Source organism: Carassius auratus, chromosome 39 (assembly GCF_003368295.1).
Source record: "Carassius auratus strain Wakin chromosome 39, ASM336829v1, whole genome shotgun sequence".
Classification (NCBI taxonomy): domain Eukaryota; kingdom Metazoa; phylum Chordata; class Actinopteri; order Cypriniformes; family Cyprinidae; genus Carassius; species Carassius auratus.
In genome coordinates this window covers 9,774,497-9,798,761 of record NC_039281.1, presented here as the reverse complement: position 1 = coordinate 9,798,761, position 24,265 = coordinate 9,774,497, and the positions used below count along the sequence as shown (strand labels likewise).

The window sequence follows — 24,265 nt, the reverse complement described above, 5'->3', positions numbered from 1 at the left end:
AGAATTGATTAGATGTTGATCAGACAGACAACAACCCAATGAAACCATTAACCCCTGCCACAGAAGACGCACCTGTGGAAGTAGAAGCAGGTATGTGCGTAACATATGGATGATGGTGAAACCTTGGAGGGTTATCGTTGACGTCGGCCACAACCACAGACACTGTGGCAGAGCTGGAGAGTGGAGTGGGCTGTCCACCGTCCATGGCCACCACCAGCAGCTCATAACTCGCCCTTGCCTCTCGATCCAGCAAGGAGCTGGTGATGATCAGGCCTGTGGATGGGTTGATGGAGAACTGACCATCCCCACCACTGAGACTGTAACTGTAAATCACAAACACAACAGATTCAATTCATGCATGGAGACCAAACAATGCTATTTGTCAACCACCCACACACATCAGTGCTCACTGTCCCTGGGAATCAAACCTATGACCTTAGCATTGCTACTGCTTCAGGTTCAACCATTTGAGCTACAGGAAAGCTGTATGTTTTGGTGTGGTATAGTGTCAGCACCTGCCCCAACCCAAATTCCTCATAAGCAAGAATTCAGAACTTTGTTTGCCCAATATCTTATCAAATGGGCAGCAGTAATATTAATTCTTTATTCATCTTTACTTTCAGATTTCCCGCAGCATGTTTTCTCAGCTGTGCATCATGAACCAGTCCTGATCAAAAACACCCCATTCGAGCCGTTCCCATGCTGCTTTGAGTTTCAACAAGGTTCACTTTCGGGGCCTGTGACACAAACTCGTTCTGACAGTAACATGCACACATGACAACTTCACTGTGTGCATGTGTCGGTGAGACGGGAATTCCACAAATTACAGAACAAAGTGTGAAAAACAAACCCTTGCGAGATGACAACATCACCAACATCCACAGTCACGCATCATCCACCTCACGCCAGTTCGTGATCGGTGAGAACTATGATGTCGTATTGATGCATGAAGCTGGTTCTGTGAATTAAGAACTGAAGCCCTTCACTTTCCCGCTGCCCCCCACAGGGCTCTGATCTGTCTGTCATACTTCATTATCATCCTCATTAGCATGTTTTTGAGAAAGTGGAGCATGTTGCCCCCATAGAGCTCATGCAGGGGCACTTTCGAGAAACATGATGAACAGGTAGTGCTATGTGTTTGTGTGTCACTGATCGTTTGAAGACAAAATTGCAAAACACATTAAAAAGCATAGATTATAGTTTTTGTGTTGTACCTGATCACTCCATTGAGTCCCACGTCTGAATCGGAGCTGTTGAGCAATAGGACATCCGTTCCAGTGGATGCATCTTCAGGAATGGTTGTGTGGAAAGACATTGAGCTGAATGATGGGATATTATCATTCTCATCACCAACCAGCACCATCACAGTACCAGAACTGCTCAAAGATGGCGTTCCTACCAACACAGGAGAAAAATAAGTTCATCTATATATGAGTGTGAAGCAGTACATGACTTAATTCCAGGGTCCAGAATTAACAATCGCTAAGTGGCGACAGTGACAAACTGGCTTTGGAAAGTAAATAATACAACATTATGCACCAGTTGGCTGGTGGCTAACATATATGGAGTAAGAATGATACTCACTGATGTAAACAAATGAGAGATTTAAATCAATGACACACAAACATCTCCCAAAAAAGAAAATACCTCATTTACCTCATTTACACCCATTCATAAGGAATATACCTCATATTAAGCCACAAAAAAATACAAATAAAATAATAATAATAATATTTTTTAGGAACAAATTCATTATTGTTTTTTTGCTTTAGATGCAGCTTTATTTAGTCGTCTTAAATATGAAAGTAACAAGATGACCTGTGCTGATTATGGGTTAATTAACTAAAATTTAAATGATTAAAAACTATTTTGTTACTTTAAAATGACAAAATAACTTTATTACAGCTAGTTGCCATGATAACATTTCTCATTATAAAAAGTGATTAAGATACTCAAAAAAAAAAAAAATATATATATATATAAAAATAACCAAAACAAAACTTTAACCAAAATATAGACTGAAATGTAAACCATAAAATTTGAAACTGAATGTATCAAAATAAAAACAAATTCAAAATATTAATTCAACTTAATAGTAAAAATAACAGAGGAACGTGCATGAATGAAAATAAAGGCTAACCTAAAAATAAGTCTTTAGAAAAGATCTAAATATATGAATTAAAAACAGTTTGTTGACTGATAAGAATCTCTGGCCTTTGGCAGGTGTGACAAGTTGAGTTCGGACGCTCTTAACTCATTAAACACAGATGGTTTGATATTCTAGCAGCACAGATTAACTTCTCAATCCAAAGCATCTCTGCTGAAATCCTGAGCTGGAGTCGGTGCCATCTGTCTGCGCTCCTGTCCAGCGCTAATCTCTGACTCACCGCGTGCTTCTAACACTCAGGAATGTTTAAATATATATCGGGATCGTTGCAGGGGGCAGCACGGTTTACAGATGTAATCCTGCTGTTTAAAACAGTGAGGCACACGGCAGAAAGAATGCTATTTTCAGCGAAAATCAAGCCGCAGTGATGAGAAGCGGCCTGATGGGTCTGAGGGGAGCGTGCTAAATCAATAGCAGATGACAAGAAACACAGAGAGCTAAAGTGATTCAAACATCTGCCCCCTCTCGCAGCGAATGAACGTGATTCAAATGAATTTTCTCCGTGCATAAATTCAGCCTCTGATAACATCGTACGCTTCTACACCGCAGCAGAAAATCCTGCTCGTAAAAACAAAAGGCCGAGAGAAGAAAAATGGCTGCAGATTTCCCCCTCGCCTGCAAGCGATCCGAGGCGTTTTTCAGAGCGTGTTGTTCCTGCAGGCCTCCAGCAGATTAGTGTAACTAATAACACATGCTAATAAGATGCTAGCACACGCTTTAATCGCCTCATCCTCACTGCAAAGAAAAAGAGATTAGCATGGTGTCAGATTAGCATTTATCTGATGAGCACAAGGAAACGTGTCTCATTCAGAGCTAAACACTGTGACTTGTGTCTGATACACAGTTTAAGACCTAAACTATTCTGTTTAATGTTATGCACACACTTTATCTAAATGGAGACATTGCACAGATTTCTAATGTTATATTATGTATATTTTAAGTACTGTTATAAGTACTGTAACCAAATCCTAATAAAAAGTAGACAATTCTGAATAAATGTATTATTCAATGCATTAGAAAAAAGCATTAATATTACTAAATGATGAAATAAACATTGTCTTTATTGTTAGTTAATGTAATACAGGTCCATTAATCAGTTTTAACGGATATAACTTTTTGTTTTAAAAATGCATTAGTAAATGTTGACATTTCATAATGCTATTTAATAATACTTAAAGTTAACTAGTATTAAAAAATAGAATGTTATTGTAAAATGTAACCCAAAAATTCACAACCATGAGCTCATTAACATAATTGTCCTCATTTGCATATAAAAGCCTATTCAGCATTCATTCAAACTTGAGCTGCTTTAATGTATGCTGATGTGCTACTCAATTACAGCTATTTTTGGTGCAAGAAACCTTTACAAAGATTACAAAATTAGTTACATTTACACTTTAATAACTTAAGTTTTCAACTTGACACACAGTCGATGCGCAAGACGATGGAAAAACAGCAGCAGCCAAACTGGATTGATTACTCATATATGTGTTTAAGAATCAGCAGAGTGACGCAGCCGCTGACTCACACACACACACACACACACACACACACACTAAGACGCAGGTGTGTGTGAACGTGACAGGACTCTCTAACTCAACACTAATCAGACGTCTGATCCGGTTAATGTGATCAGTTCAGATCTGTGTTCCTGCACAACTAAATCTCTCTTCATCTGTCTGTCTCAGATTTATTACGTCCAGCTGCATGACAAACTATTTCAAACCATTTACTCTTCTGTCACACATAAATACTGCAAAACCACACATTGTCAACATCGACGACACTCTTAGGAAAGTCTTTCTGAAATCCAGGCACAATCCACCCTGTTATTATGAAGGAATTTAATTTTCCATATTGGTTATACACAAGTTTTTACCTGTCTTTTGAATTATGCATTGACTAGACCCATCTGTAAAAATGAACGGAAAATGTACTGGCTAATCCTTTTCTTACAGCGAGTTCATTGAAAAACCATGTTTTACTAAGAAATGCATCACTTTATGAAAACAAAACGAGTTTTCAAACTGTTTAAGACAAAAACTCTCTCCGGACATAAACAGATTTAATTTTATCAAAACGCGCGCACAAAAACACAATCTATAATGTTTTCATTAAGTTATGAAAATGTTACTTCTGAATATGCTCAGAAAGTTCAAAACATTTTTTACTGTGTCATTTGATTGTTTTGCGATCATTATTTGAATATTAATATTGAATGTTTTGGGATGTTCCCACAATGTTTTTAGAACCTAAATGTGTTACCTGTGTAACGTTTAAACTACATTAAATGAACGTGTGTTTCTCAGTGTCTGTGTGTGAAATCAGAGATGCATTGTTCCTGTTCTCCAGCATCCTGCTGGACCAGATCGAGGCACTTCCTCTCTGACTACAGGAAGTGACATCATTACCTGTTTATGAGCAGGACCTTAGAAACCGAACTACAGCTAACCCGACTTCAGTTCACTTCAGAAACCTCTGCATGTAAGACTGAAGAGTGTGTGTGTGTGTGTGTGTTTGTGTTTTCACCAAAAGCTCCCATAATCCCTCACAACCTCAGCTCAGATGTGAGTCATCAGCAGATGTGTTTGTATCATATTTACTGCAGTTACAGGAACACTGATGAATCCAATCAAACACACGAAAGAGACTGAAACGAGCGAATCTCTTGAGCAGAACGTGTGCAGCTCAGGGTTCATGACAACATCAGAACAGATCATGACATATGCTGGATTTCAGAAAAACTGAAGGATATTAATAAACTGGAAAAAAGTTAGAAATGCACAGAATTTGCTAGTAAACAGTTTAAAAAACAGTTACAAAGAAATGGCACATAACACTGAATTAAATGAGAAATTGTGAAGCTGAAAAACATATTTTTCTTGTAAAACTTAAAAACAAATTACTTTTGTAAAATGTAGAATGTGATTTTTTTCAAAACTGACATTATTCTTATGACAATTTCTCACAATTACTCTCAAATTCTTAGTTTTTCTTGCATTAGTAATGAGAAATTCTGCAATCTAAAAGTTTTAGTATAAAAACTGGATTCATTTTCTGTATGCACAATAGTTATTTTTCTTTCAATTTTGAGGTGAAAAAATGACACACTCAAATGAGACTCTCGCACACACACACACACACACACACACACACACACACACGTATCAGGTCAGTTTCACCTCAACTGTCCTCGTCTGACTTCAGATTAGAGTATGAACTGAAGGACAGTGTGTGTGTGTGTGTGTGTGTGTGTGTGTGTGTGTGTGTGTGTGCATGAGAGAAACACAAAGCAGTATTCATGAAGCTATCAGTGATGTAAACTCCTCACTGGACGCAGAATCTCTCCACGTGTTCTTCACGAAGGTTCGTTTCCTCCCATAATCCAAAAACAAACACACAACGTTTCTCTTTAAGAACACACTCAAGCCAGGGTTAGTATTGTTCACTAAAACTAAAATCATTACTTGAACTGAACATGAATGGGTTGATTTGGTTTGATTTGGCTGAATGAGTTGAACTGGAGTTGTCAGTGATTCTCTCACAGTGTTGATGCGGCTCTGATCGTGCACTGACTGACTCTCAGAGATCAGGAGTCTCTCTTCTGAGCTTGATCTGGACACGAGCGTCTGACCACAGTAAACCTGCTCCATCTGTCCTGCTTCTCGACATTCAAAACATTCAGATGTGTGCTGCATCTTAATACGGCTGTAAGCTCACACACTCTGTCTCTCACAAACATATGGAGCTTTATAAGCTGCTTATTAGACACATTACTACTGACCTGCTGCGTGTGTGTGTGTGTGTGTGTGTGTGTGTGTGCATATAGGGATATTCTAACACACTAATATAAATATTCTGAATTAGTTTTCAATTTTCAATATATAACATTTAAATAATTTTCATTTTAGTTAAAATTTAAGTAATTTTGCTGTGTTTTGTCTTTTTTGGGGAGTTCTGGGGGGTTAGGAAATATTGCTTTGTAAACTGGTTGAAAGAAAAAGTTTAAGTTATGTTATATTTTAGTACTATTTTATTTTTATTTTATTTAATATTAAAAAAATATGTTACTACGACTCTGATGATGACACAGCATAGACTTCAGATAAATAAAACGCTACGAGAAAACGTTTTAAAACTTAAACTAGACTTTCACGTTTCTAGTAGAATGTGTGAGGATGAATGCAGGGTGAATTTACAGAGCAGTTCATTTACTCCAAACTAAACTCTGAGACGGACAGAACGAGAGCCAGAGTCAATAAAGCTGCAGTGCACTCTGGGAAAGAGATGTTTGAGCGAGAGCGGATCTGTTGCCCTGTTACTGCTTTATTAACTGTGTGTTTGGAGAGACTCGGGAACGACAAAGACTCGAAGCTGACAAACACTTCCTTCTCTCGCCCAACAGATGACTCAAACGATCACAGAGTTTATTATCAGTCAATCAATCAATCAATCAATCAATCAATCAATCAACCAATCACATTTATTTCTGTAGTACTTCACCATACAGTTCAAGCTGACCATACCAAGAATCTTTTTAAACAATTATAAATACATTGTGTGTGTGTGTGTGTGTGTGTATAATACTATATTATACAAATTATATACACATAAAATGTCAAATATAAATACAATTCTTTAAAATTAATAAAAACATTTGATTAAATTTATGTACATATAATAAAATCAAATCTATAAAAAAATCTAGAAAATTTAATTCTTTCTACATATTTATATCTACGTTATATGAAAATATGTAAATATTAAATACTTGCTTGTTTACCAGAATAATTCTCTATCATTTATTATAATAATTCCCTGACTAGCTGCTTTCAGACATCTGTAAACTGCATTAAATCAGTTAATCTCAACACTTAATTAATAAACATCTGCATCTTTCCAAACGAAGAGTCCCGAATGAAAAATGGACCCAGTTAGATTTGAGCGGTTTCCACTTGATCAGACGAGGTGTGCTTCCACACGTGTACATTCATATCAGATTAATAATAAACGCACTGAAAACTGTGCTGACATCTGGTTTAGAGAGTGAAAACGCTCAGGAACACGTCTACCCCAAATTTAAAACAAGAAGACAACAAGACAACTGAAGTATGTAAACGCTACAAACACTGTAAAATACCGTAAAAGATGACATTATTTCTGCAACATTGTGCTTGTTTTAAAAGTGTCAGAAAACGTCTCAAGGCTGCCGTACTTCATGTGCTGGAACGATAAAGAAAGGCTGAAGTGAAAGAGCTTTTATAAGGCGAGCGAATCTGACACATTCATGGCTCTTCACGTTTAAATGAAAGATCTGGAGCGCTTTAATGTGCTGCGAGAGACGAAACGTGAGAACGAGAGCAGGAGGAAGAGAAGCTTTGGGAAACACTCGCGTATAAAAGAGTGTTCAACATTCACACACACACACTGTTTGGTCACATTTATTAAAGAGCCACAAATCCCTTAGAATGAGCCTATAGAAGGATCACACACACTCACACACACACACACACACACACACACACACACACACACACACACTCTCAGGGCCCTATAGCTGCTCTGTTTGCCCTGTAACTTCTCAGCGTTCAGCAGATAAAGAATGTTAATGACTGGAGGTTCGTTTAAAGCTTTTCGGTCTCCTCCTGGAACTGAATCCAGCTTTAAACACTTCTAGAACTCAGACCCAAACCGTCCATCTGTCCGTCAAACCGTCTAAATTTAACTTAATTTAATTTATTGTCTAATGAGTTTATTTGTCGTTTCGTCTTTAGCCGACGTCTTGGTTATGTTTCAAGGCTCTCAAAATCAACAAGTGGATATCACGCTTTTAAAACATCAAATTCATTTTAACGGCACTCATTTTATTTTACGTGCGTTTAACGCGACGCACATTTTCTGTTTGACTGAGGTCTTGCATGCTTTCTCACTCTGTGCATCTGCATTGTTCAGCGAACGGATGAAACGAGCAAAAAGATAAAAACACATATTATGGTGCTTTTACATGCAAGTATATCTGAAATCACAGCACAGATATTGTCTTTATCGTATGTGTATTTGATTTCATCAGACGACGCGCGATTATCAGTTTTGTGCATATTAACTTCTTGGAAGGGAGAGCTGGTTATGAAGTCTTAATGAAGTCACGTTTCAGTCACTATTTCATAATCCTTCTGTTGTCTGAAAATAAAGAGAAGTAAAGGGAACCTGGATCTATGATCTGTTTTCATGTTTTCATGAAAAAGTTATTCGTCAAACATCTATGACCTTTAAAACATTTCTAGACTTCATGCTCTATGTTGAGTATGGTTTCAAATTAACAATAAACATACATCTGCATAAAGCATCCATATTTGTCAATGCGTATGTTAATCAGAGTATTAAAAACTTGAAAAGTACAGTAACGTTGAATTAAGTACAGTAATGTGAGATTAAATTGCGATTAATCGTGAGTTAACTCGTGACAATCATGATCGATTGACAGCCCTAGTGTGAGTGAGAGTTTAGCTTGTATTCATTTTAAATTTAATACATTTAATGATCAAATGATGCATTGGCAACTAGCTGAAATAAAATGTTTTTTATAGTTATAGTTAACGATGATAACTAATCGATTAGTCGCAGCTGTCTATAAATCTACAGTAAAACTCTAGATGAGACTCGTGTGAGATTACTGGATTACATTTCTCTGCTGCTGAGGAGAAACAACTGAGATATTAAAGATCTCTCTCTCTCTCACTCTCTCTCTCTCTCTCACTCTCTCTCTCTCACTCTCTGTCTCTCTCTCTCTCTCTCTCTCTCTCTGTCTCTCTCTCTCTCTCTCTCTCTCTGTCTCTCTCTCTCTCTCTCTCTCTCTCTGTCTCTCTCTCTCACTCTCTCTCTCTGTCTCTCTCTCTCTCTCTCTCTCTCTCTCACTTATTTGCCAAGCAGTGCATGTTTTCCTCAGAAACTCTGCCAACATCTTTCCTCGCCGCGCAGAATAAGCCCTCGATTCTCTCTGTCTCTCTCTCTCTCTCTCTCTCTCTCTTTCTCTCGTAAAGCACCTTTTTACTGCTGGCCTCTCCGCCACACTCCACAGAAAAACACACATTTCCAAATAATGACTCCGGCCTGCCAAGATCTCTCCCAGCGCTGCCAGCTTTCCTTCAGAGACACAGATCATATGGAAAGATATTGTGGAGATTTCTAGGGACAAAGGAAAGCGAGAAGTTAAGGGTCGAGACTATAGGAGTGGAAAATTAGGAAGTAGAGAGCGGCGTTCATTTCAGAAGAGCTCGGTAAAGTGTGACAGTAACAAATATACAGAGACATCCTAAAACTGACAGAAATCCTGCTGCCAGACTTTAACATGAGGCCTGAGCACATCACTTATTTCGTCTAATACTTCAGTTCCTGACATGAACAAGTGAAGCTGGAGACAGTAGCTTTCACATCATACTGTACGTGAAACTGTACGTGATACTGTACGTGATAAAGATCTGTATGTGATACTATACGTGAAACTGTACGTGATACTGTAAGTGAAACTGTACGTGATACTGTAAGTGAAACTGTACGTGATACTGTAAGTGAAACTGTACGTGATATTGTACGTGAAACTGTTCGTGCTATTGTACGTGAAACTGCATGATACTGTATGTGAAACTGTACGTGATATTGTACGTTATACTGTAAGCGATACTGTACATGAAACTGTTCGTGATACTGTATGTGATATTGTACGTGATACTGTACGTAAAACTTTACGTGATACTGTACCTTACACTGTACGTGATACTGTACACGATACTGTACGTGATACTCTACGTAATACTGTTCGTGATACTGTACGTGAAACTGTTTGTGATACTGTACGTGATACTGAATGTGATATTGTATGTGAAACTGTTTGTGATATTGTACGTGAAACTGTATGTGAAAATGTTTGTGATACTGTACGTGAAACTACGTGAAACTACGTGATACTGTACATGATACCGTACATGATACTGAATGTGATATTGTACGTGAAACTGTTCGTGATATTGTACGTGAAACTGTTCGTGATATTGTACGTGAAACTACGTGATACTGTATGTGAAACTGTACGTGATATTGTACGTGATACTGTACGTTATACTGTAAGTGATACTGTACATGAAACTGTTCGTGATACTGTACGTGATATTGTACGTGATACTGTACATGAAACTGTTCGTGATACTGTACGTGAAAAAAAAAAACGCGTCAGGAAAAATGTAAATGATTAAGTGTACTGTAGGATTCAAAATAAAAAAATACAATTTAAATTAAAAAATAAATAATGGTCCTGTGGAAAAAGTCAGATTTATGAGATATAAACTTGAAATTGTGAGAAATCCGAAATTGTGACTTTTCCTTTAGTTTCTGCCACATAATAATAAAACAATGAAATAAACAAGGTAAGTGCACCTTCTTATCTTACAATTCTGACATTTTCTTTTTACAGTTCTGGCTGTATTTCTCACACTTCTGAGAAACAGTCAGAATTGTGAGATAAAAACATGCAATTGGGTTTTTTACTGTAGATTTTTTATCCTGTGGCAGAAACAAGCTTCCATAGGATGAGCTTTAATAACCGGAACTAAAGCTGATTATTAAAGTTGACACAGTGAACAAAGTCGTCTGAGGAATAATGGCTTCCTCCGCGCCGTCTGCTGAACGTGTCAATGAAACGCCTCTGATCTGAATCACAAATCTGCTGGAAACTCAGGAATGGGAAAATCATTGGGCTGCTCCAGGAAAGCGTTTCAGACGGCTCCGGCTCCATATTTCACTATCAGCGCACAATGAGCTCTTTCTGCGGCGTTTAGGGAGTTTGTTTCTGCTTCGCGAGTGTTGGAGGAGACTTTGGAGCTTTTTGGCAGAGAGCAGACAAACACAAGTAAACATTTGCAGCATTAATCACGCTTTATTTGTGATAAACGTATATGCTGCTGCAGATTCCAGCAATCGTTGCAAACCAGCCATCCTGAACTGCCCTAAACTGGTTCACTGATCTACTCAGGCTGGTTTTAGAGAAGAAAACTGGGAGTTTTGAGGACATTTCAGACCATTTTTTTCAGCAGTGAGTTAGTTTTCGTACCTGATTGTGTAATAGAGCACAACTGTGAGTCACAGTGAACACATCTGATCGCGTTTAAACCCGACTGCAGCAGATTTACTAGTAAAACCGGGGTAGAAAATGTGAAAAACGTCTGCAGATTGTGTCCGGGCCAAAACATCAGTCATGGTTTGACTGGCTCTCGGCGCTCCAGAGCCGTTTCCTGCTCTTGGCAGATATGGGACAGTATTTATTGTCGAAAGTTCTCTCCGATGTCCAGAGCAAATCCCTGTCATTACAGCAGGTCACGTGACCTCAGAGGAATGGACGACAGGCACCAGACGGCCGAGACGGGTTAACCAGAGAACTGGAGTTAACCAGAACACACACACACACGCACACACACACACACACTTGGCTTTCTAAACAACACACAGATTAACATCAGCTCCAGAGCAACTGAAGGTTAACTGCAGACATATTTACTACAAAGTTACTTTACAATATATGGGTGAAACCTGAGTCATATTTCATCCTAAAATCAAGACCGAATTAAAACCAAGCCATGTTTTCTCACACATTTTTTTTTTTTAACCATGGCTCCATTTCTCTAAACTCTACACACAAACCACAGAGCATGCACACCACATGCAACACACAAACTATGCTTACAAATATGTTTTAACTCTTATAAAAATGAAAATTCATCCCAAAATAAAGAGTGAAATTAAAGCCAGGCATGTTTTCTCACACATTAACCGCACTGGAATTCTGACAACAACACTGCAAAAATAAATATTTTCTAGTACAAATATCTACTGTGAATATCTATTCTTAAATCAAAATATGTACTTGAAAAGGAGAATGTGTGAAACAGGTAACATTAGTTATAAGTTATAAAAACGTTGTGGGAACATTGTTTTGCCGTTTTCTTGTCGTTAAAAATGTTTCTTGCAACATTTGACTAACTTTATTTTCACCCAAAATATAATGTTATTTCAAACTTTATTTGACATATCCTGCGAACATTAAAATCGACAGGTTTTTCGATGTGATTATAACGTTATTTAAACGTTACAAAAACGTTTAAGTACAAATAACATCATTAGCATGTTTTGAGAATGTTATTCTAAGATTTTTTTTTCAACATTGTATATATGAGAATGTATAACAATATTAATTTGTTATATTAATTTGGAAAATATTAATTAATTAAGTATGTTTAGATATTTGTGCAGGAAAACGAGACAGAAACACTGAGGAAGAACAGAGCCAAAACAGCACTTTTTGAAATAGTTCAGGAAGCTGAGATCATTGGGTGTAACAGTGATGTTTAAGGTGTTTTGACTGTGCACGATCTTAGAAAGCCTGTAGTGCTGGATTAACAGAAGTGAAGTTTCTTACCTGCGTCGTGTGCCGTGATGACGAGCGTGTATTTGTCCAGAGTTTCCCGGTCCAGCGTTCGGATCAGGTTCAGCTGGCCGCTGGATGTGAGGCTGAACGCTCCCGCCTCGTTCCCGCTGCTCAGGGAATAACTGATCTGACCGTTAGAGCCCAGATCATCATCACGGGCCAGCACCTGCCACACAACACAAACCGCACAAATAAAGTCAATACCACATTAGAAAACACATAGTTCTGGTCCTTGATTCTGATTGGCTGAGCTGCGTTCGAAGCTGTTGTAAATTACTCTACGAACATACACCTTTGTTTACATTTGTCTGTTGCTTGTTTGGCTTAAAGTCCCAATGAAATCAAAGTTTTTTTGGTGTTAGTATCAATATGTTAGTCTTAAGTTTATCTGTAAGGCAATGTGCTACAAAATACGCATTTAGAAGATAAAAGCATTCAAAGCTTGCAGTTCGTCACTTCCGCCGAAACGGCACAACGATTTTTTTTTATCGTACTTTATCTTTTCATCAAATCTTCTGACCAATCAAATGCTCTCCAGAATCTGAAGACTCCGCCTCCTGCATTATAAACAGACTCTGAAGCGTCGGTCACTTGTTCACAGTGTAGTGTTTCTGTTCAGTGAATGGCTCGTAGTGCACAATGGATCATATGAATGACTCGCAAGTCGTCATATATTAAAAACTTTTACAACTACATATTCTCAGTATGATTATGACCACTATTTTGTTTTACTAAGTGTTTCATATTGAATCTAGCAGGTAATCCATTAGACTGTGGCTGTCAAATCCGGCTTTATTGAGTTCTACGGTTCTGGCTCAAGGAGATATAAACAAAACGCTATTGGCTATTTTTTAAAAGGGGGCGGGGCTGCTAGATATGTCACGCCCTCTCTTCCTGTTTCAGTTGAAATTACATCACCACACAGAATAATGCTTTGTGTTTCAAGGCACTTCAGATACCTTTAAGAATAATGTTTTTATTAATATAATTACGCTTTATTTGCTCAGTTTCATTTTGTGATACTTACTACGTATATGCAATAACCGTTTTATAAAAGCAATAAGCCCAGTGATTCCTCTAGGAATTGTTGAATGTTGAATGAATGTTGCTAGCATGATTAGCAAGTAACTGGCCATTTTAATGTTCTTAGGATAATATTATACTTGGGGTGAAAATAAAGTAAGTAGATTGTTGCAAGAAACATGCCAAAACAATATTCTCACCACCTCAGTTTTATAACGTAAAATGTTGCCTGGTAGTTAACAATTCTGATTTGATGTGGACTGGCTGGCTCTCGTTCTGTGTTTTAGGTCTGTGAAGTGCTTCGGCTGGGTTCAGTGTTGGTTTGCGTGAGACTTGCGCGCTGGCGCACCTGATGGAGCCGTGACTCCAGCTCATTTCCCGCTCAGGTGAGGTTTGTTTTGACTCAGACATTGGAGAACACCCTCATTATGTCATTTAGCCGTGGCGTATTACTTTCTGCACTTACACTCTGTCCCCCTTCGCTGGAAGCCAGAGCCCAATTCACGCCCAGCATTTATCATTCCAGCCGCGAGCCTTTCCAGTTACATTTCCAATCAAGATTGTGCATTTGTGCTGGAAATTTAGTCTTGTATTTCTTTATGTTCAGGCAAAAAATGTTTTGATGTCTGAAAATGTCCCAAATTTATGACTTCAGGGCCTTTTTATGCCAATTAAAAAAAAACTGGTTTCTCTTTCATAAACCACTATGGGAAAAACCCATAATCTGAATGCATGACTGTGGGTGTATTTCTGATCGCTTTGATGGTGTAAATGCGGAGCACTTGCCTGTAGGATGTTCTTGGGCAGGTTTCCTAAGTTCTCTTGTACGCTGACGCTGTACGGCGAGAGCTCAAACACAGGTGTGCAGTCGTTTACATCCAAAAGCACGATGTTAACGGTGGCGCGATCCACTCGAGGACTGCTGCCTCGATCCGCCGCCTGCACCAGCAGAGAATACGCAGAGCGCGTCTCACGATCCAGCAGCCTCGCCACAGAAATCACTCCCGTCACCGAGTCGATCCGGAAGTCTGAGTTCAGGTTCCCTCCGGCGATGGAGAAGCGTACCTGGCCGTTGGTTCCCTCGTCGGCGTCGCTGGCGAACACCTGCAGGACGTCGGTGCCACTGAGCGTGTTCTCCTCGATCTCGATGTCGTAGATGTTCTGCGAGAAGCTAGGCGTGTTGTCGTTCACGTCCAGCACGATCATCGTGACCTCCATGCTGGAGGAAAGCGGCGGCTCGCCTTTATCCGTGGCCACGATGGTCAGCGAGTAATTGGCCATCTCCTCGCGGTCCAGTTCGCCCACCAGAGTCACGCCGCCGTCGATGTTCCCGATGCTGAATTTATTCCCAAACGGCCCTTTGAGGGAATACTCCACGTAGCTGTTGGGGCCGCTGTCGGCGTCGCTCGCTAGCGCTTTGAACACCAGCGTATCCACCGGCGTGTTCTCTTGAATATACGCCGTCGTTTGCGATGTGAATGTGGGGGGGCAGTCGTTGACGTCCAGGAGGATGATGGACACCTGTGCGGTGCTGGTGAAGCGGCTCATGGGAGACGGAGCCAGGTCGTTCACGGTGATGACGAGGTTATAAAACGACTGCGTCTCTCGGTCCAGAGCTTTCCTGGTTTGTAAGACGCCGGTGTTTGTGATGGTGAACTGTGACTGAGGGTCTCCTGAAGCGATGGTGTAATGCAGCTCCGCATTCGGCCCTGAAACCAACACACATTATTAGATTTAATCAGGGGTCACACCTCTGCTGTGGTACAAAACTAACACTGTTTAAAATGTTGAAAAGGGGCAAAATACAGAAGATGACTATTGCACATAACTGAATATATTAAAAACGACCATTTTTGTGTGAATATGGGTTATGATTAAATCATGATCTAAAAAAAAAAAAAAACGCTTAAAAAAAGTATTTAACATGTGACAGTCAAGGTAGTTATAAACTAAAACTAACAGACATAAACTAAAAAAAAATATATATATATATATATATATATTAAATAAAAAACATTTAACTCTTTTTGTATTTGTAAAATACCATTATAATTTTTATTAATATTTTTTATAAGATTTGTTTTTGTCCTTTTAGTAGTTTTTGTTTTTTCTATATAGTTATTGTTCATTTTATATTTAGTTTTATATTTGCCTCCAAAAATATGCCACACCTGTGAGGTGGATTGATTATCTCGACAAAGAAGAAGTGCTCACTAACATAGATTTAGACAGTTTTGTGAACAATATTTAAGAGAAATAAGACTTTTGTGTACAAAGAAAAAGTCTTAGATCTTTGAGTTTAGCTCATGAAAAATGGGGGCAAAAACAAAAAGTGTTGCATTTATAATTTTGTTCAGTGTATATTAAAATATTATTTTCAACTAAATATTAAATATAAATACAAATATAAAATATTCATGTAAATAATTTCGGCTGACAAAAAAGTTTGGGAATCTCTGAGCATTGTGTTTTTAGTCGGTTATTATTATACTAGAGGTCACGAAGCCCTAACAATGTTGTCTCATATGGTCATAAAGACATCGAAGACAGCGTGTGTGTGCTTGGACACACTTGCAGAAGAGCCACAGGCACAACTAAAGGTCAGAATAACCACATCAGAGTCTAAATCTCACAGAAACATGTGTGGCTCATACTCCAGCCTTCAGCTTCTTTGTGCAAAATATCTGCTCTTCTTTGCTTTTATTCATTTTGATATGAACCAGACATGATTTAGTCAGAGTCACCCAAACACTGGCTGTACTAAACTAACCACAGTCTCTACTAGACCAGACTAGGAGTGTAAAATACGTTTGAAATATGCTGATATTAAATGAAAATTTAAATCCTCTTTTCAAAGGTGATGTTTTTAAAAACTAAGGCATCAATATTAGCATTGGTCAACGTTATTACATTAGAATATGTTATTAAATAAATGTAATTTACTGTTGTAGAAAACAGCATAAATAGTTAAATTCAAAAAGTCATTCATATCATTCAAAAAGTGACAAAATGTGAAATTCAAAATATAGAGAAAAATGTTAATTATTTGTATGCATTTCATTCAGAACAGATAAAAATACATTTAAAAATTATATATATATATATTGGTAATTGGATAATTAAACTAATGACCTAATGACCTAATATTTTTTTTTTTATAATAATTTATGTATTTTTATATGCCTTAGAGCAGGGTTTATGTAAAAAATATTTACATAATAAAATAATAAAACTTGTAACTGATTGTTGAAAAAAAAAAGTTGAAAAAATAAATAATAAAAAGTTAAATTAAAATAAATATGTTTTAAAATAAAAATATAAAATACAACCAAATATATACATAATAAAATATAATAACCGAATAATAAAACTTATAACAGTGAATGAAACTGAGGTTTGAAAGTTGAAGATAAACAAATAATAAAACAATAAAAAATAATAATAAAATACTTTAATGACTGGAAAAGTAACTCAGAATCTCACGGCGGTTTTAAATGACTATTTAAGTCTTGTATTGTGTTTTTAGGACCATAAACACACGTGTAGTGTCATATGTGTCTGATGCAGTGAAATGTGTCCAGCTGTGGTGGATCTCTTCATTCACACAGTGATAATGACTGGGATCTCGTCATCTCACCGTCGTCGGCGTCAGCGGCGCTCAGGCTCAGGACGCTCGCTCCAGGACTCACGCTCTCCAGGACCGAGCTGCTGTAGACGGAGCTGCTGAAGCGCGGAGGGTTATCATTGACGTCCAGAAGATTGAAGTAGACCCTTACAGAGCTGGACAGACCGCCTCCGTCCCGGGCCTGGACCGTCAGGATGAAGTACTGCTGAGACTCGTAGTCCAGCGCTCGGCTGACGTTGAAGACACCGGTGACGGGGTTCAGGAGGAAGGTGGCGTCCTCATCATCCTCCTCTATAGAGTACGTGATCTCTCCGTTTGATCCCGAGTCAGAGTCACTGGCCAGAATCGCCGCCACGATCGAACCTCGATGGAAAACCAACAATATTCACTGACCAATCACAGTCAAGCATTCCACAGACATTAACCTGACATGACACAGAATTACTATTTATTCATAAAATTAATTAATTATAGGACCAGGTAAATACACTTCATTTCCCAGAATGCCATTGTCTGGAATTGTTTCCAGACGCAGGGTTTTTAAAAAGCAACCAGCTTCAAGGAGAATTTGGACAAAAAGACACTTTAGTTAATGGCTTTCATTCGGGGAAAGAACTACAATCCCATGAAGCACTGCAAATGACAGAATAGAATTAAAACCAATGGCTAAATATAAAACTGTTGATTTAAAGATGTTGACTATATGACAGATTTTATTGTAAACTATGGATGTGTACAAATATTTAAATATTTCGAAAGCATTGTTCGCAGTGCTTTGTGGGAGTTTTGGCGCAATTTGAGTTCTCTGCTGAATCATGGGTAATGTAGTTTTTCATCATTAATTCTAATGTTAAAAATATTCTTTAAAAATGACTGATGGCTTCAACAAATCTATGAATGATCACAGCAGGTTTTCCTTTAACTAAAAAAAAAAAAAATTCTAATGAATATTTAATATACAAATAATAATATTTAATGAACTAAAACTGAATTAAAATAAATGATCATTACTAAATAGTAATATTTAATTTAAAGTAATAAAAGCACATCACTAAAACTATAATAGTAAATAAATAATACTAAAATAAGTGATGTGCAAAATATATGCGGTTGTGTATAACATCACGTTGATACATTTCATTGAAAAAAAACCTGAAATAAAATATTATAATTTGAGAAAATTTGAAGTTTGCATTGGCAACTTACTAAAATACATTTGAAGCATTCAAGTTACTAACTAGAAATAAATAATAGTAAAATGTAATAGTAATTAATATAGAAAATACAAATAATAATGTCAGAACCACAACAAAATTATGTAAAAAATATGTAAAAATTACTATGATTCAAAATAAAAATTATTAATACATGTAGATTATTAAACAATTACAATTATTTAAAATTAGTTATTTAAAAATAAAAATTATATAAAAAAAATTTATTAAACAATTAAATTTATTAAAATAAAAATTATAAACAAATAAAAATTATTAAAAAAATAAAAATTATTAAACAATTAAAATGATTGAAAATAAACATTATTAAAAAATTAAATTATTAAAAAATTTAATAATTTTAAATTAAAATTATTTAAAACTATAAAATTATAATTCATAATTATAGCTGAAAATATACATATTAAAACTAATTCAAAATGCTATAAATGAGACATCAAGTCAGAAAATGAATGGAGTTTTTACTTCCTTGAGCGATAACTTTCTAGTCGTATGCTGGTGTGTTATTCTGAAGTGAGTCTGCAGCAGATTGAGTGTTTAATAAGAGCGGGTCCAGTAGATCTGACCGATGATGGTGTGGTACCTGCGCTGGTGTCCTCGGGGATGTCGAAGGAGTAGACGCTGCGGGAGAAGTGTGGCGTGTGATCGTTGACGTCGCTGACGGTGATGTTGAGCCGGACGTCGGAGGATTGCTGGCCGTCGTCTGCTCGCACCAGCAGTGAGTACTCAGATCTGCGCTCGCGGTCCAGACGCCGAGTGTTGGTCAGCTCGCCGGACTCCGGGTCGATGCGGAAGCAGTCGTCTGCGCCGCTGATGATGGAGTACGTCACCAGAGCGTTCGCCCCCTGCACACAAACCAGCAGCACGTGATCACCTGTCCTCGTCTGACATCACTGATCCATGTGATCACCTGAGGACGCACAACGCTGCTGCTCTGAACAGAGAGAGTGATCTGATCCTGACGAGCAGTGAATAACGCCTACGACAGAACAGGACAGTCTGAGTTTGAGCTGGATGTGGGCAGAGACCAGGACAGGAATAACCCTCACACATGCTGTTAGTGGAGCCCAAACATCCCATAATTTCTGCCCATCGTGCCAACATGAGATTCAGTTTGAGCTTTTCATTTAGAAAACACTGGACATGAAGAACAGGAGAGAAAGACCACAGATCACAGCTGCTTCTCCTGGACTGCTTTATAATGTGTTTATTCACATTTAATAATTAATGTGAATTGTTAACTGACGAATTCAGAATTGGATGAATAACAATTAATTTTTAAAATAATTTATCTTTTGTATTCAGGCTCTTTGTTTATTATCTGATCCGCATTATTTGTAAAAACAAATTTGTCATATTTTAATTTACATAAACACAATGGTTTGTAGTGCAAAACATTTATTTTAAAGCAATTATTTGCAATGATGTGCATAATTAATTTATCGAATTAACAGTGTTATTTCATACTATTATTATCTATTTTTATTTTATATTTTTTTATATTTTGGTTTTTCAGTTATTCTGTTGTATTTTTTTCAGTTGTTACCTAAATCGTAATGTCTGTATACTTAATATACTATATACATTTTTATTTACATTTACATATTTGTTATAGTTTTAGTAGATCAAGTTACATCTTAAATAAAAATGAGAGGTTTTGCATTGGTAGTTAGATTAAATATACTTTTTAGAATTATTAAAAAGAATATTATACAATTATTTCAGTCCACATTTTTTTAATTAATTGTTTTTCTTATATCTTACATTTTAGATAAGCAACTAGCAGAAATTAGTTATAGTTATAGTTTTAGCTAGAAGTATCCAGCTAATTATCTGCTCTCTGATGAGGAGCCCCTCCCCCAATGTCACCTGACACCAGTAGCCAATCATAGCTCACGAAATGCAGCGCCGGGAGCTGAACTCGAGTGCTCACTCTCTCAGGGAAAACACCCCTCATCTGGAGATGAATCTGTATGTTTGCCAGAGGAGAATCACTGGAAAGGAGCTCTAGAGTCTGAAAACTCTTACCTGATGATTAAAATCAATCTAACACTGCAGAAACGCCTCAAACATTGTGCATCGTCTGTGATGGGTGAGTGTTTGGGGGCGGGGCCACACAGACTCCGCCCACACATCTGAGTGGTCATCATCATGAGTGACAGCTGTGGTCTGTACCTCGTCTGCGTCTGTGGCCGTGAGCTGCAGGATCCTGAAGCCGTCGCTGATGTTCTCCTGGACGGTGATGTCCAGTGCGTCGGTGGGAAAGACCGGTGGGTTATCATTCACGTCCTGAAGTGTGATTTCAACCTGAGACCGAGAGAGAGAGAGAGAGAGAGACAGAGAGAGAGAGAGAGAGAGAGAGAGAGAGAGAGAGAGAGAGAGAGAGAGAGATTAACACACACAGAGACCCAGTGATAATATAAAACAGCCTGTGAATTACAAGTTAATGCAATTCCCAATAGCATGATAAAAGACACCAATGTTGTTGTTTTTTTATATATTTTTTTAATTATATTTCTAATATATTTCTTATATGTATATTAATTTATGCATGAATGTCATTTTTCATCTCATATTTAAATAAATTAATACATAATTTATTAAATCTATTTAATAAAGTAAAAGTGCAAAACTGACAGTTACAACTTGTAAAATGTTTTTCATTTATTTTTTTAAATATATATTTTTTTTAATTTAGTTTTATTTATGTTTTTTTTATTTTGTTATTTTAGTACTTCAGCTAGCTAAAATAAAATAAATAAATAAAAATTCTTCAGTTAACATTTAAAAGTTCAGTTTACAGTTAAGTAGTCAAGGTCATGGGTTCGATTCCCAGTAAATGCATGACCTGATAAACAGTTTAATGCAATGCAGTTCACTTTGGATAAAAGTGTCTGTCAAATGCATAAATGTTGATATGTTTTTGTAGCCGTGCACTTTATTTGTTAGTTGTAATTTATTTGCACTTCAATATGCACACTGTAAAAAAAAGTTAATAAGTAGATAATACAAGAAAATGCTATTTCAGTCTTTCTACTTCAAATGACATCCTTAATTCAACATGCTACTTGTGCTTTTATTTGCTATCGTTTGTTCAGTTTCTGAGTAAGTAAATTCTACAGCAATATTCTTTCAGTGCAATAAATCACTACTACTAGTAATACTATTAATAATAATTATTATAAAAAAATGCATGCATAAATTCATATTTGCATTGCAAAATATTACATTTGCATGATTCAGAATTAATTAACTATTAGCTTTTCATGAATCTACAAACCTTTGGGACCCCCCCCCGCCCCCCCGCCCCCCCCCCCCCCCCAAGTATAGATAGTATGCAAACTGTGATGCAACTCATAATCAAATTTCCCCAAATGTAGACTCATATCTAGAGTTTCAACTGAGCTCTAGAGCTTTATAAACTAAACAAGCGGAGCTGTGAGCAGAATAAGAGAAATATGAGGACACACACACACACACACACACACACACAGGAGCGTGAATCATTGTTCTGGAGTCTCTGGGTTCCCGCTAGTCTTTTGTTTTAAGAACAGAAGATGGAAACGCTGCATGAATCAACTGGACGTGATTAGTGGATGCTGAAAAACATCATATAACAAACACAGCGCTAAAGTCAGGAAGCGTCCGACCTGCAGACAAACCACTGCGAGACTGAGTGCCCTCATTAGTGTGCTCCCGTGACTCTAGTGAGATCATCTGCAGCTCTTTAACCCAGCTAACAGGGAATGTGCCCAGGACGTTCAGAACAAATGTGTTTCCAGTTACATTAATAGAACATTTGTTCAACGTGATCTGATCTTTAACAATGTTCTCAGTTTCTCTTTTGAAAGTAACATTCCCACAATGTTTGCAAAATAACAAAATGTAACATTCCCCTTAATGTGGCCTCTAATGCTCACATAACCAATAAAGAAGTTTTTTAAACGTTAAAATGCTGTACATTTAGAAATAACATTTTCAGGACGTAACGGAAAGCGTCTCGTTGGCCGCAGAGACTCTGACCTCCGTTCAGAGGTCAAAAGCTGATTGTTTTCACACCAGTGTGATCCGCGCCGTCCGGCCGCCAAGAATAACGCAACAGCAGAAGAAATATGTGTCCGCGCAGCATCCTGCTCGCGCTAAAGTCAACACACATGAATATTTACGCTTGCTCGCTCTGAAGTGTAAATAACCCCGGCGCATCATCAGGAGGGACGGGGAATAATTACTCCCACAATCCCCTGAGAGAATCGAATCAAAGCACAGGCCGCGCAAAAATAGCAAAGAGAGGGAAAAGCATGTGTGTGTAATGAGAATACACACAGGTGAAACACACACACACATAGATTGAGTTTCAGGGGTTTAACTCTATTATTAAACACTGCGTCTCACGTGTGTGTGTAGTATTTGGCTGAAGTTACAGATAGAGAGGTGAGTCTAAGTTCACCTCACTTCAGCAAACGAGAGAAGTTTGTGAAGTTTCATCGATCCTTCAGTTGGGTTGATGTTCACAGTGCAAACAAAATAATTTATCCTTAAAAAGAAATAAAAAACACATGCTCATCATAGCCATCATTACATATATTTTAATTAATAATATTAATAATCATAATTGTTATTAATTATTCACATAATTCGTAATTATCAGCTTTTCATCAACTTGTTTAATTTTTTTTATTTGATAAACTATTTATAAATATTACACATTTATAAATTATGCAATTATATATTATAAAAATACATGCAAAAATTGCGTGAATATGTGTATTCATAATTATTAGTTTTTCATCAGGTTGTTTTTTTTATGTTTCTAATAATAATAATTATTTATAAATTATTTGTTTTATAAATGACTATATCAGATTTTATAGAAGAATTTATTATTATATATTTTGCATTGCATTAGGTTATTTTCTGGAAGTATTTTTCTTTTTAATTTTCACCATAGCCATTTAAGCACTATGAGTGTCCAGAAAAGCACTATATAAATGTAAGGAATTATTTAAAACGCTCTCTTCTATAAAGAGTAAAAAAATATTTGAGAACCAATTCATATTGAGAAATAGCAATATTTGTTTACACATGAAAATGGTCCATGTAAGAATTGAACATATCATATTCAGTTTGATTTTGCTGCCATCCATGAAACAAATATGTCACATGTGAAATAAATCAGATTTGGACCACAATCAGCTGCAGTGTGAATGATTTAGCATCCACTCATGAATAAATGTTTTCATTTGCACAAGCATGAGTTCGTTCACTGTGTTAATGAGTGAAGCAGAGCAGTTCATGGGTCACTGAGATGATGTCACTGTTGATGATGTCACAGCATGAGGTCAGGGGTCACGCGTTTGATGTGAGGAACACCAATCAGTGATAAAATGCACAGCATCTCACACCTCATCATACGCGAGGTGCTGCGTCTAAATTAAATGACTTCACTGTTGGACGCGTCGCAGAACACGTTCACCACGTGAGAAAACCAAAGCCTCTGGAACGAGAGCGAAAATACAAGACAGACTTTGGCAGACGCGAGCACAAATTCAGAACGGAGAATCTAAAAGGGTCATTACTGCTTCAACATACTGCTGCTTGTTCTTATGTTTCACAGACCGACACTTGTGTGTTTTCATGTGATTTTGTCTGATATCAGTCAAATAAAAGTTTGCATGTTTTGTATAATATTTACTCCATCAGGCTTTTATGGCTCGTATAGTCTGAAAGAGTCAGAGTATGAC

The 24,265-nt window shown here is 37.2% G+C and overlaps 1 protein-coding gene across 1 annotated transcript in view; it reads right to left on the bottom strand.

Annotated features, from left to right (window-relative positions):
- LOC113058041 (protocadherin Fat 4) overlaps window positions 1–24,265 on the bottom strand; it is a 74,247-nt gene that overhangs the window by 17,210 nt on the left and 32,772 nt on the right. The window contains 7 exon segments of the mRNA XM_074559858.1: window positions 73–323; window positions 1,215–1,395; window positions 12,633–12,807; window positions 14,451–15,373; window positions 17,302–17,652; window positions 19,108–19,369; window positions 20,700–20,831. Coding sequence (XP_074415959.1) covers window positions 73–323; window positions 1,215–1,395; window positions 12,633–12,807; window positions 14,451–15,373; window positions 17,302–17,652; window positions 19,108–19,369; window positions 20,700–20,831 — 2,275 coding nt within the window.